Raw genomic sequence first — 12030 nt, 5'->3', positions numbered from 1 at the left:
TGACTCCTAATCTGGGTGGGTGATTCCGCAGCTGGTGTGGTGATAATTCCCCAGTCACCCTCATCCTCTGAACTGCTGTCGTGGTCACTCTCCTGCTGCTTTTCTTGGGTCTTTCCTTTTCTTTGTTGTTTGGCATCCTCCTTCCCATTCTTGTTTTTCTCCAGCTTCTCCTCCTGAATGGGGAGAAAGTCACAGGGCAGTAGGAGGTTCCTGTGCAGAACTCTCACTTTCCCTGGTCCTCTCTCTGGCTGTACGGTATAGACAGGGCTATCTTTGTGCTTTCTTTCTAACACAACATGTACTCACTCCTCCCAGTAAGACCTTAGCTTTCCGGGCCCACCCCGGTCTCTGAAGTTCCGTACTAGCACTCGACATCCCGGTTGCAGTTCCACTCCATGAGCCTTCCGATCGTACTGCCTTTTCGCTCTGTTCCTCTCTTTCTGAGCTGTTTCTGATGCCAATCTGTATGCCTCTTGCATCCTACTTCTCCACTTACGGACATAATCACTGCGAGAAGTACTCTGGTCACCTGGAACCAGGCCAAACATGATGTCCACTGGTAGGCGGGGGTTTCTGCCATAGAGGAGATAATATGGGGCATATCCTGTTGCTTCACTGCGTGTGCAGTTATACGCATGCACCACTTTGCTCAAGGAGTTTTTCCAGTCTGCCTTGGCTTCCTCTGCCAGGCTCCTCATCATGGAAAGGAGTGTCCGATTAAATCTCTCCACCTGACCGTTCCCCGCTGCATGGTAAGGTGTTGTGCGTGACCCCTGGATTCCACAGTACCTTTCCAGGGTGGCAAACAGCTGGTTCTCGAACTCCCTTCCCTGATCATGATGTAACTGGGCAGGGAATCCAAATTTGAGCACAAAATCTCCAAAGATCTTTTCTGCTGCTGTTCTTGCTGACTTGTTGGTGCATGCATATGCCTGTGCAAACTGGGTGAAATGATCCATCACGACTAGAATGTACTCATATCCTCCTTTACAACTCTCCAGATGCAGGAAGTCTATTGAGACCATCTCAAAAGGGTATGTGGTGACAATGTTGACCAACGGTGCTCTGGTTGGTTTGCCTGGACGTTTCCGTTTCAAGCAACTGCACACCTTAGTCACATAATGTTCCACATGTCTTTGCATATGTGGCCAATAGAATCGATCACGGACCAAGGCGAGTGTCCGCTCCACTCCGAGATGTCCCATTTCCTCATGGAGCTCCTTGTACACCAGCTGATGGAATTTTGTGGGTAACACTAGCTGAGCTCGAGCAGCTGATTTCCTGTACAGGATGTCGTCTTTGTCGAGGTACAGCTTACTCTTTTCCAGGCTTAGAACTGAAGTGTCTTCACCCCTGTCTCTTCCTCTCCAAGGAAGCCATTGTCCTGTCATAACATATTCTCGCACCCTGCCAATGACTGGATCATCCTCCTGTGCTTTCTTTAGTGTCTCTTTGGAGATCTGTGTCACTGGGGCCATTACTCGTTCATGCTCTACATCAGCACATGCTGTGGTTATGGTAGCTGGACACATCCATGGCTCATGTTCATGGAATTTCAGCTGAAGCGCCTGTGTCGCAGGTGTGATTACCTCTGGTTTCATTTCCTGCGAGCATGTGCGCATGTACTCCTCCATGTCTAGTGGCATCCGTGATAAACCATCAGCATCCCCATTAGCCCTTCCCGGGAGATACTTGATTGAGAAGTTAAAATCGGCTAGCTCAGCAACCCACCGGTGTGTTGTAGCATTTAGCTTCGCTGTAGTCAGGACGTAGGTCAACGGATTGTTATCTGTATACACTGTGAAAGAAGGTGCGTAATACAGATACTCCTGAAACCTCTCACAGATTGCCCACTTCATTGCTAGAAACTCTAGCTTTCCAGAGTGGAGGTGGTAGTTGGTTTCTGGAGCTGTTAGAGTTCTCGACCCATACCCAATGACAACCAGTTGGCCCTGCTGTCTCTGGTACAGGACTGCACCAAGCCCTTCTTGAGAGGCATCGCAGTGCAGCACAAATGGCCTTTCGAAGTCAGGGTATGCCAGGAGTGGTGGACTCAGCAGGTGTTCTATAAGCTGGCATAGCACTGCCTGGTGTTGTTCCATCCATGTGATTGGCTGGCTTGAGTGGAGTTGGTCTGATTTTTTCCGCTGTCCTTTGTGCCTGATTACCATTGATCTTCTGTCAGTAATCACTTGAATCTTTCCGGTCGATAGCAGCTGGTATAGTGGCTTGGCAGTGCATGAGAAGTTTGGAATGTAGGGGCGGTAGTATGACAGGAAACCTAGCATTTTCCTTAGGTCTCCCACAGTCTCAGGTTTGCGGTTTTTGCGGTTTTTTAGTGCTTGCACTGGTGCCAGTTCAGCAGGGTCCATGCAGTAGCCATCTTTGGATACAATCTTTCCCAAGAATTTCACCTTGTCCTTGAACACTTCACACTTTTTGGGGGTTAGCTTCACCCCGTGCTCTTGATAGCGGCGCAGGACCTCCCTCAGATCATGCAGGTGGTTTTCTACAGTCAATGAGTAGAACACACAGGACCCCAAAGCTGCCCGATTCAGTGCCTGCGTGAGCGCCACCTATTACAATACTTCCATCTGTGTCCACCCATTACATGAGTCCCACATAAGCATTGAGCTTTTTATGAGTTTTATACAAAAACACACTGCAGTAATTGCACACCCGTAATAAAGTATTCTGATTCTGAAATGTTAAGATGCTGTTAAATTTAGTCTGTTTGAAGACAGTTATTACTCTCCTCATATTACAAAATATACTATTGTAAACTTACCTTAAAAAGGCTTTTAAAGGGTGTTTTTTTTGTCTATCTGTAGAAGGTTTCCTATGAAAGAAAGTGCAGTGGGTCCTGGAGGTAGACGCCTCTTTGTTTTGTTTTTTACATTAAATATCCACAGTAGAGCTAAGATTAGCCCTGCCAAGATCAAAGTTGTAGAAAATTCCATAATGCTCTATAAACTTTCTTATCTTAACTGTTATTATGTTATCACTTGACAAGAAATAGTTTCAAATGCCAGACTCAAAGGCAAACAACTGAACTAACGCAGAAAATACATCAGTCTAGATGCAAAAGTAAAACAGAAAATGAACACTGACAGGGCAAACACAAGGTAAATAAACAGACACTCTGAGAAAGTTTGTAAAGACAATGACTTTCTTAACAATAATAATACATTTTTGGTTGTATTTGGTTGTGTATATGGGGGTGGGAATGCACGTTTGTGTCCGTGTGCGCCTGTTCGTCTGTGTCTATATGTCAGGTTGGGTCTTAGACTCAACCTCTCTGGGTACATCTCAGGCCCTCCAAAGTACGGAGGCCTATCTCCCCTCACCACACTTCCTGCCGGTGGCTGATGCCCTCAGATGTTGGTGTGTTAGTGGTTCTTGTCGACTGGGGCTGGGCACTCATGTATGTACCGGCTCACTCCTGGTGGCCAATTGGTGGGGCCTGGCGCCTGTGGTCCGGCTAGGCCCCTTCTGGGGGGTGGGGTGCCCTCAGGCCTCTGGCCCCTGGGCCTGAAGCTCGGTCCTCTCTGGCACAGCTGGCTGCCGGCAGAGCCCGCAGGCACGCCACTGCAACCCCCTCTGGCCTCTGCTCCGTAGCTGCTGGGTGACCTCTCGTTTGGGGCTCTACTCAGCTCTTCCCAGGAGGGTGGCACGGTTCCCCTCATTTTGGTGGTCCTCCTCGTGTCCTCGTACTCTGGGGCCTCTGGATATCTGGGGCCTGGATCTCCTCCATACCTGCTTCATGCCCTGGGGGACGGGGCTATGGCTCCCCACACTCCCTAGCAGATCGTTACATGGAGAAACCTTTGGAATACAAGCATGCTGATCCACACAGGTGTGCACACAGGTGTACACACAGGTGTTCATAGACGCGGACTACACCTTTCTTGGCTGCTGCCTCAAAGCACATTGTGCGCTGTCTATCTTGCGTGCTGCACAATATCGTTTAATATTTAGTATCTACTGTTATCTACTGCTAGCTAGTTTATTGTGATGGTGCTGTATTTATTATGTTGCGCTTTTTTGTTTGCTTTCTCTTCTGTTTTTTTTTTCTCCATACAGATGATCCAGGTGTTTTGTTTGTTTTTCCTTCTTTCTTCCCCCCTTTCTCACCGTCTCTTCTCCCTTCTGGTTTTCTTTCTCTCCCTCTCTTTCTTTCATTCTTTCTCCCTGTCCTATCCCCCAGTCATGTCTGTCCCATTTGTAGCAACTGAAAATAAAATAAATACATAATTATAATAAAGGTCAATCAAATGGACCAATATGGCAAGGCCATGATGATCCACTTGGTAAAATAAATCCGCTTGGCATCTTTCTTGGCCTTAAGACAACAATTCTGATGGCTAAAGATCCAAACGGGACACAAAAAAAAATAAAAAACAAAACAATAATAATACATTTTAATTTAAAAAAGCACCTTTCGAAACACTCAAGGACACTGTACACAGCAGAATAGAGACAGGGAAAACAACAACAGGCATAACAATTTACAAAATTATAAACATAAAACGTAGAGCAAATTTAAAATAGCAGAATGGAGAAGCAGGCTCGAGTAGGCTATTGTGAACGGGTGAGTTTTGAGTCTAGATTTAAAAAGAGAGAGGGAGGTGATATTTCTTATATCAGGGGAAAGGGATTTGCAGAGTCGAGGAGCAGAGCAGCAGAAAGCCCTTTGCCCCATGGTGGCTAGCTGGGGGGAAGCTCTGTAATAGGAGACTGTGAGCTATGTGATGTAAGGATTCCCAACTTTCCTCTCTTTTCTGAAGATTGGTATTTTAAAAAAAACTGTTAAGATTAGCTAAATGTCATTTTTTGCTTATTAACATAAATGTTTGTAAACCAGTTTTGCTGAAACTGTTTTTGTGTGAGAACACAATGCAAACCGTATGTAAGGTTCTAGAATGATTATAGGAACAAAATACCTGATCCCTGTGAAGCAAGAGAAGTTGGCAAAGCAAGTTTGCCTAGGAAATAGCAGCTGCCAGGGTGATGTGTAAGTAAGATCAAGAAAACTTTCTGAGAAAACTTGTGGGATTGCTAAAAATGCAAATCTAACACAAATCCCCAAAAAGCCTTCAGTTGATCCAAGATGCTCTTGGAATCATCCCTTAGTTATGCCGCAATACGTATAGTCTAATGGGGGCTTCCCATGATCCACTGAGCATTTCTTCTTCACTCACCTTTTTTACGCACTTTGTGTTTACACACTACTCTGCATTTAATCATTAGTCATTTATAATCCCCGGCTTTCTTCCACAGTGTGTCTTTCATCCTGCCTGCCTCCTTCAACCTCAGCCTTCAACCTGGCTGTTCCTTGATTAGCCTGTTTTTTTTTTTACTGTCAAAAGGTAGTTTTTCCTTCCACTGTCAATTGCTTGCTCATAGAGAATCTTTTGATTGTGGTGGTTTTCTCTGTATTATTGTAGGGTCTTTAGTCTTACAACATAAAGCACCTTGAGGTGATTGTTGTTTTCATATGTCATCCATCCATTCGCTTCCGTTTATCCTTTCCAGGGTCTTAGACTCAACCTCTCTGGGTACATCTCAGGCCCTCCAAAGTACGGAGGCCTATCTCCCCTCACCACGGGGACGCTGGAGCCTATCCCAGCTGTCATAGGGCAAGAGGCGGGGTAAATGAATTGCATTTGTATAGCGCTTTTCTAGTCCCTAAGGACCCTAAAGCTTCACACTACATTCAGTCATTCACCCATTCACACACCGGCGATGGAAAGCTACATTGTAGCCACAGCTGGGGCGCACTGACAGAGGCGAGGCTGCCGGACACTGGCGCCACCGGGCCCTCTGACCACCACCAGGCAAACATGGGGTTGGTATCTTGCCCAAGGATATTTGGCATGCAGCCAGGAGGCAGCCTGGGATCGAACCACCAACCTTCTGATTAGTGGCTGACCTGCTCTGCCACCTCAGCTACAGCCACTCGGGGTACACCCTGGACAGGTTGCCAGTCTGTCGCAGGGCTAACACATAGAGGCACAGACAACCATTCGCACTCACATTCACGCACAGATTCACACCTATGGGCAATTTAGATTAATCAATTAACCTGTCCCCACTAACTGCACGTCTTTGGACTGTGGGGGGAAGCCGGAGTACCCAGAGGGAACTTCAATGATAGAGATGTAATGACATTGCTATTTTAGCTGTTACTCAAACTGTTTTTTGTCTTTTCAGTCAGATTCATATCTACAAGAAATGGTACAACTTGTTCCTTTCAGTGTGGGTAACTCTAACAGGAAGAAGTTGTACTTTACTAATTGTCCTGGCTGTCAAACAGTAAAGTAATGCCAAGCAGTAAGACTGGGTATTTTAAAGCAGTCATAATATAATTTAAAAAAAAGTGATGCTTATGATAAAAAAAAAAATGAATGGATGTCTTGACTATAATAATCTGCTTGATACACACATTAAGCATGTGCATTTTCAGGTTATGCATATCCCCCTCTTGTACAGATTTGCTTCAAAATCCCTCCTCCCCAGACCTTGGCCTATGTCTGCACTGCTGCAGTTTGTTTGTTCTAGAGGGACAGACACAAATTCATGTTGACAAAAGGATTTAATGTGTTAACCTTTAAACTGCATTCCATGTATGATTACACTGTGCACACAGGTGAAAGGGTAATTTCCAAAAGCAGGGCAGAAGACACTAAGAGAAATGTGGACGAGAAAGAAAACATTCAGTGAGATCATCTTTTCTCAAATTTATGACACAAATCCAAATCTGAAAAAAAAGAAAAGAAAAGAAATACCCAATTTCCTTCGGGATCAACCTTCAGGATCAATAAAGTTTTATTGAATTGAATTGAAATCTGAGACTAATATGTTCTTATAAATGTCTGTGTGACTGGAATCAGACTGCTGACCCAGTTAATATCAAGTCATCATGGCATGGAAAAAGTGATACAACACAGACAGTGTTTACAGGGGTCAGGCTTATTTATGATTAACCTGAGGAGCATTGGCATAAAGCCAGGAAGCACACCTTTATTAATTGCTAAATTAGTCCTACAGATTACCCAACAGCTGATTAGTAAATAACAACATACTTATATTACAAACATCAATATAAGGAATTTGAAAGCCCTGTCAACTAAAAAGCAAATCCTCCACAGTCAAATGCATCAAAGTCGGAGTCTCCTTCGAAGTCGAAGCTGTTAAAGTGTGGGGAATCGACATCCTGGCTGCAGGCATGAAAGGAGCCCCCAGCAGAAAGCTCAGAGAAGCCCCCTGGGCTGTGGGCAATTTCTGGGGGTCTTGTGGCAAGGGGAGAGGAAGGGGAGCAGGAATTGAGGTAGCCCAAAGCAGAGGAGGCTGCTGCCCCTCCCATCAGTAAGCATACTGCCCTCACTGCCCGGGCATCACTGCTGTTGCCATGGCGAAGACAGTCGGACACACGGTGTGGTGGTGCCACAGAAACACTACGCAGAGGCTGCCGTGACACATTTGCTGTAAAAGATGTAAATGTTGTTAAATTCACACATTTATGTGTAGTTTGGCTTATTTACCAGCCAGACAGTATATATTATACTAACTGGCTACTATAATACTATTATACTACTACTGGCAACAGTGTATATGTGTGTACTAGACTTAGTATTCATAAACTACTTAAATTAAATGGGACACAGTAGAAATACAATTAAGCTATATTTTTCATTACTCAAAATTAGATCAAAACACGATTAACCCCAACTCTGCCTCTGTGTGCTCTTTGTTATGGCTTTGCAGGTGCTTAAGGACACCATCTGTCATGCTCAAAACAACAGAGCACTAAATTATAAAGGAAAAAAGAGAAACATGAATTGTCCAAATGCATCACATTTAGCAAATTAAATTAGTCAGAGCTTCAGTAATTAAGATGCAGTTGTAACTGTAATAAAGCAACAGGTGTGTAATGTGATAATGTGTAGTTTTAGGCATAAATGCTTCAGAAATGGGTATTGTCAAATTTCTGAATGTGCTTCCCATTTGTTTTATTCACAAATCATTTTATATCCATTAGTTCATTAATTAACCAGATTAGAGTTTTTGTTCATTTGTCTTGTTTTTTCTGTTTTGTGAAATTAATCAGCACCCTTCTTCAATCTACTGTCAAGTAATTACAAATGGCCTAAGAGCTGACCTTGGTTTTGCCCTCTCTCTCTGAAGGAGCCTCCCCGTTCAGTGACCCTAATCAAAGGGGGGGTGCCCTCACCAACCCTTGGTGACCCGGGGTCTTTATCACTGGCAGAGTCGGGCAGGGGGTCTCTATCTGTGATGCAGGGAGTGAGGCTGCGTTGTCTCTGGAGTGTCAGGGGTGACATGACACCCTAGCAAATTGGAAAAAGTAAACATTATTATATGACAGAAATAAACAGTCTACAACTGGAACAGGAATCTAACAAATTAGCAGTGAGAAACATAGAGAACACAAATTTTTTTGATATTAAATAAAACAGTGCTACCTAACTCACCTCTCTCACTTTCCTGATGACCTTCAGCCAGAGCCTGTGAGAGATAATGACATGTCATGATGTTTGAAACAGATCCAAAGTTTTATTTTTTATTTTTTTCAACAGCAGAGGAGAGGGTTTACTGTCAGCCTGATAATCACGTGCAGTAAAATTATTTGGTACCAAGTAGAGCAAAGGAAACCTAAATTTCAGAATGTTTGTGTGTGTAAATATGCCACCATGTGCAAAACAACTGATAGTGAATGGGTAAAGGACATCTGAGCTCCAGAGGGAAGGAGATAAAGAGAGAGCGAGAGACCTACGTGCAGTCGTCTGGGTTGTCTGAGAGCAGCAGCAGGAACTTGTTCTGTGGCAGGATAAGAGCAAAGCAGCAGTCCCTCCTGCCCCCTGGAGGCAACTTGGGCAGGTCAAGTATTTCTCGTCCCTCTGCAATTGACTCACAGCTGCTATGTAGTGCTACCACTTGGTCTGGAGGGGACTCTGCATCCCGACACACCAGCAGGTTACCCTCTATGGTCAGCACAAGGTACTTCTCCTTCCACTGCTTAAACATGAAGCCGCCTCCAGAAAAAAGAAAAAGAAAACAGTACAATAGGCTCATAAATAGGAGATGAATCAAAAAGTGCCAGAACAGCCAAAACAAGCTGAACAGGAGGTCCTTCTGACTAATCAGACAAACAACTCCCAGAAAAACAACTGTAAAAAAAATATAACTGTAGCAAAAGCACAGAGAAAATGTTATGTAACGTTCTGCCATTTATCATATCATCTGATGTTGTTTTTTCTGAGGCTTTTTAGTCTGGTGCTGTTTAGTCAGTAGTCTCATGGGCAATCGTGGCTCAAAGAGTTGGCAGTTCATCTTGTAATCGGAAGGTTGCCGGTTCGAGCCCCGGCTTGGACAGTCTCGGTCGTTGTCCTTGGTGATGGCCAGAGGGGCCGATGGCGCGATATGACAGCCTTGCTTCTGTCAGTCTACAGTGGCTACAACTGTAGCTGCCTCCACCAGTGTGTGAATGTGAGAGTGAATGAATAGTGGAATTGTAAAGCGCTTTGAGGGCTGTGAAAAGTGCTATATAAATGCAATCCATTATCATGGAATGTGATGGGTTTTTTTATGGTGTGACATCTGAGACCGTTTGATCTGATGTCTGACGATGGTTTCCTGAAACCTGAAGATGTCCTAAAATGTACACCATAGCACTGATCAATGACAGTTGATCTGATCTCACTCCCTTTGTTTGTCAGTGTTGTTAGTTTCGGTCATTACTGTTTATAAGGTTAGGGAAACTGGCATTCAGCTGACACTGAAGAAGTCACTTGGATGAGTGACGAAACATTTGTTGCACTGAAAATGTTACATCCAGATGAACAGAATCAACTTTTTGAGAATTCCTTACCTGGATGATTGAACATGAATCAAGATACTTCCGTATTAGTAGTAATATTACTGCTGGCATTGTATGTCCAGAACTATAACGTGTTGTTTGTTTGGTTGTATGCTTGTACTTTCACTAACTTTACTGAAAGTTTCACAAACAAATAACACAATTGTTTAATGAGCAGGTTCTTTGAGAGAAATGTTCTATTTTTGACAGTTTCAGTGATATAATTGGATACTTATTGCAGTGACATAAACACAACTATAACAATGTCCAATAAACTGTTTGGGGGGTTTTAAGAGCACAAACAGCAGCCTCAAAATCACACTGATCAAAAATTACAACAGTCAGAGAAAGTCACAGCATCAACTTATGAAAACAACAACAACAATACCAATAATAATACAAAAATAATGACACCTTGTCCTTGAAACAAGGCAGATCCATAATATCAAAAATCAATAGAAACAGCTTGAGTCAAATGTAATGCTTTTTTGTATTAAAAAGAAACTGAAATATTCTCATTTTTGGAACAATGCAGACAGTAGAAGGTGAGCACATGTTGACAGACAGAATCTGCTTTATTTCTCCATACAGCAAGCGAGCAAGAGAGGGGGGTATAGGAATTTTTGATTGATTGTTTGTTATTATGGCGTCTACTATACCTGGGAATACTAATATGACAACAACTACATTAATTTGACTGCAGATTTCAACCTTTAGATTAATATCCCTAAATTTTATTTGCGCTATTAGTCTGCATAAGTCAAGAGAAGAAGAAAAACATTTGAAGTACCAAAATAGCTACTTAACTGTTATCAACTGTGACGCCACTCTGAAATGAAAACAAGGGCAATAAAAAACAGATGTAATATAAGTAAAGAGAGACGCTGGCCAAGAGCCGGTTCATGACTTGGCTTGAAAATCATACTGGCTGGCTCTTAGGTTGACATTGCTCATGTAAGAGTTGGATTGGTGTTCTGAGACAGTGTTGTTTTCCACCGATTGTGAAGTCAGCAGCCATATAATCTATACTGGCTTTAAAAGAATAAACACTAAGAATTTATTACACCTTGGAGAAAATAAGCATAAGACAATCAGAAAATCTAAATTAAAGACATAGTTGGGTCATATTTGACAGCAAAGCAACTGAGATCTTCAAAAAGCCTATATAGTTACTAACGTTGGCCTAATTTACAGAATGAGCACAAAAGGACGCAGTAAACAAAATCAGACCAAAGCATTCACATCAAACTTTACATGACAACTGCAGAGGTGTTACTGTGGATAAAAAGATAGAAGCAGCCCTACCATATTTTTTGAGGAAGCCTCGATGAACACCTGCTGTGCTCATGTCTGTGGTCATCACAGCAACAGGAACTGAAATGAAAGGCAGAGCACTGATGCTGAAAAATAGGGTAAGAGAAAGAGGGAGAGGGAGAAGCGGGAGAGAGAATAATCCCCACTATTTAGGCCTTCCCTCTTTAAACCCATGCTGTTGTGAGTGGAATTGGAGCCATGCCTGGTTATGCACATATAAACATCACATGAGCATAAGAGGCCCAAATAATCATCGCAGCAAAGCATAAATCCCACCAAAAAGATGATTTATGGTTTATACTGCAACCATTACCAGATGTCATGTTGGACACCCTCCCTGAGCAACATACACACACACGCTTCAATTTCCAGTTCCACACAGAAAATATGAGAGGTGCATAATTGCTTATCATTAAACTGGTAAACCTGTCAAACCTGTATCTTAGCGCATCCCTGCGCCCTTGGATGGCTTCTGAACAAGGGCTCGGATCACCTCCTGCTCAGAGAGATTAAAACAGAGGGATTATTATTCTTGCACAGCTGGAAGCCTGTTGTTGCACTGCTGTGGATAGGCCCAACCAAGATTTTAATCTGTTCAAACCTGGGATATGTGGCCCCATCCAAGTAACCACCTCTAAGATATTACATGTCTTTCATCATCATATATCCAAGTGAGATTAAATGCTATTCACTGTGACATTCTGGGTTTGCTAATCGCTGTTAGAATGACGTTATGTAACAGGAGGGATCTTAGAGAGACGCTCTCATGCTTTGATGAAACCGGTCTTCAATAAATGGGTTGTAAGGTGGTGGTAGTCTGAAAGATGTGGGGGCTAAAT

General features: G+C 43.3%; 1 protein-coding gene across 4 annotated transcripts; it reads right to left on the bottom strand.

Moving 5' to 3' along the window:
• Window positions 1-5368: 5368 nt before the first annotated feature.
• Window positions 5369-11291, bottom strand: LOC146503748 (uncharacterized). 4 transcript variants are annotated; one of them, XM_085130915.1, is made up of 6 exons: window positions 11183-11224; window positions 10685-10706; window positions 8795-9053; window positions 8493-8526; window positions 8162-8348; window positions 5369-7485 (listed from the first exon to the last, which is right to left on the bottom strand). In XM_085130915.1, the coding sequence occupies exons 1-6, from the start codon at window positions 11183-11185 to the stop codon at window positions 7130-7132; spliced, it is 861 nt and encodes a 286-aa protein (XP_084987041.1). In that variant the 5' UTR covers window positions 11186-11224; the 3' UTR covers window positions 5369-7129. The 4 variants fall into 4 exon arrangements, with proteins under 4 accessions (XP_084987041.1, XP_084987040.1, XP_084987039.1 ...); XM_085130914.1 differs by lacking the exon at window positions 10685-10706 and having other exon boundaries at window positions 11183-11291; XM_085130913.1 differs by lacking the exon at window positions 11183-11224 and having other exon boundaries at window positions 10685-11176.
• Window positions 11292-12030: the final 739 nt, after the last annotated feature.

The sequence above is a fragment of the Neolamprologus multifasciatus genome, chromosome 14, assembly GCF_963576455.1.
Source record: "Neolamprologus multifasciatus chromosome 14, fNeoMul1.2, whole genome shotgun sequence".
In the NCBI taxonomy this organism is placed as follows: Eukaryota; Metazoa; Chordata; class Actinopteri; order Cichliformes; family Cichlidae; genus Neolamprologus; species Neolamprologus multifasciatus.
The sequence above is the reverse complement of the archived record's forward strand: the minus strand, read 5'-3'. Positions and strand labels throughout refer to the sequence as shown.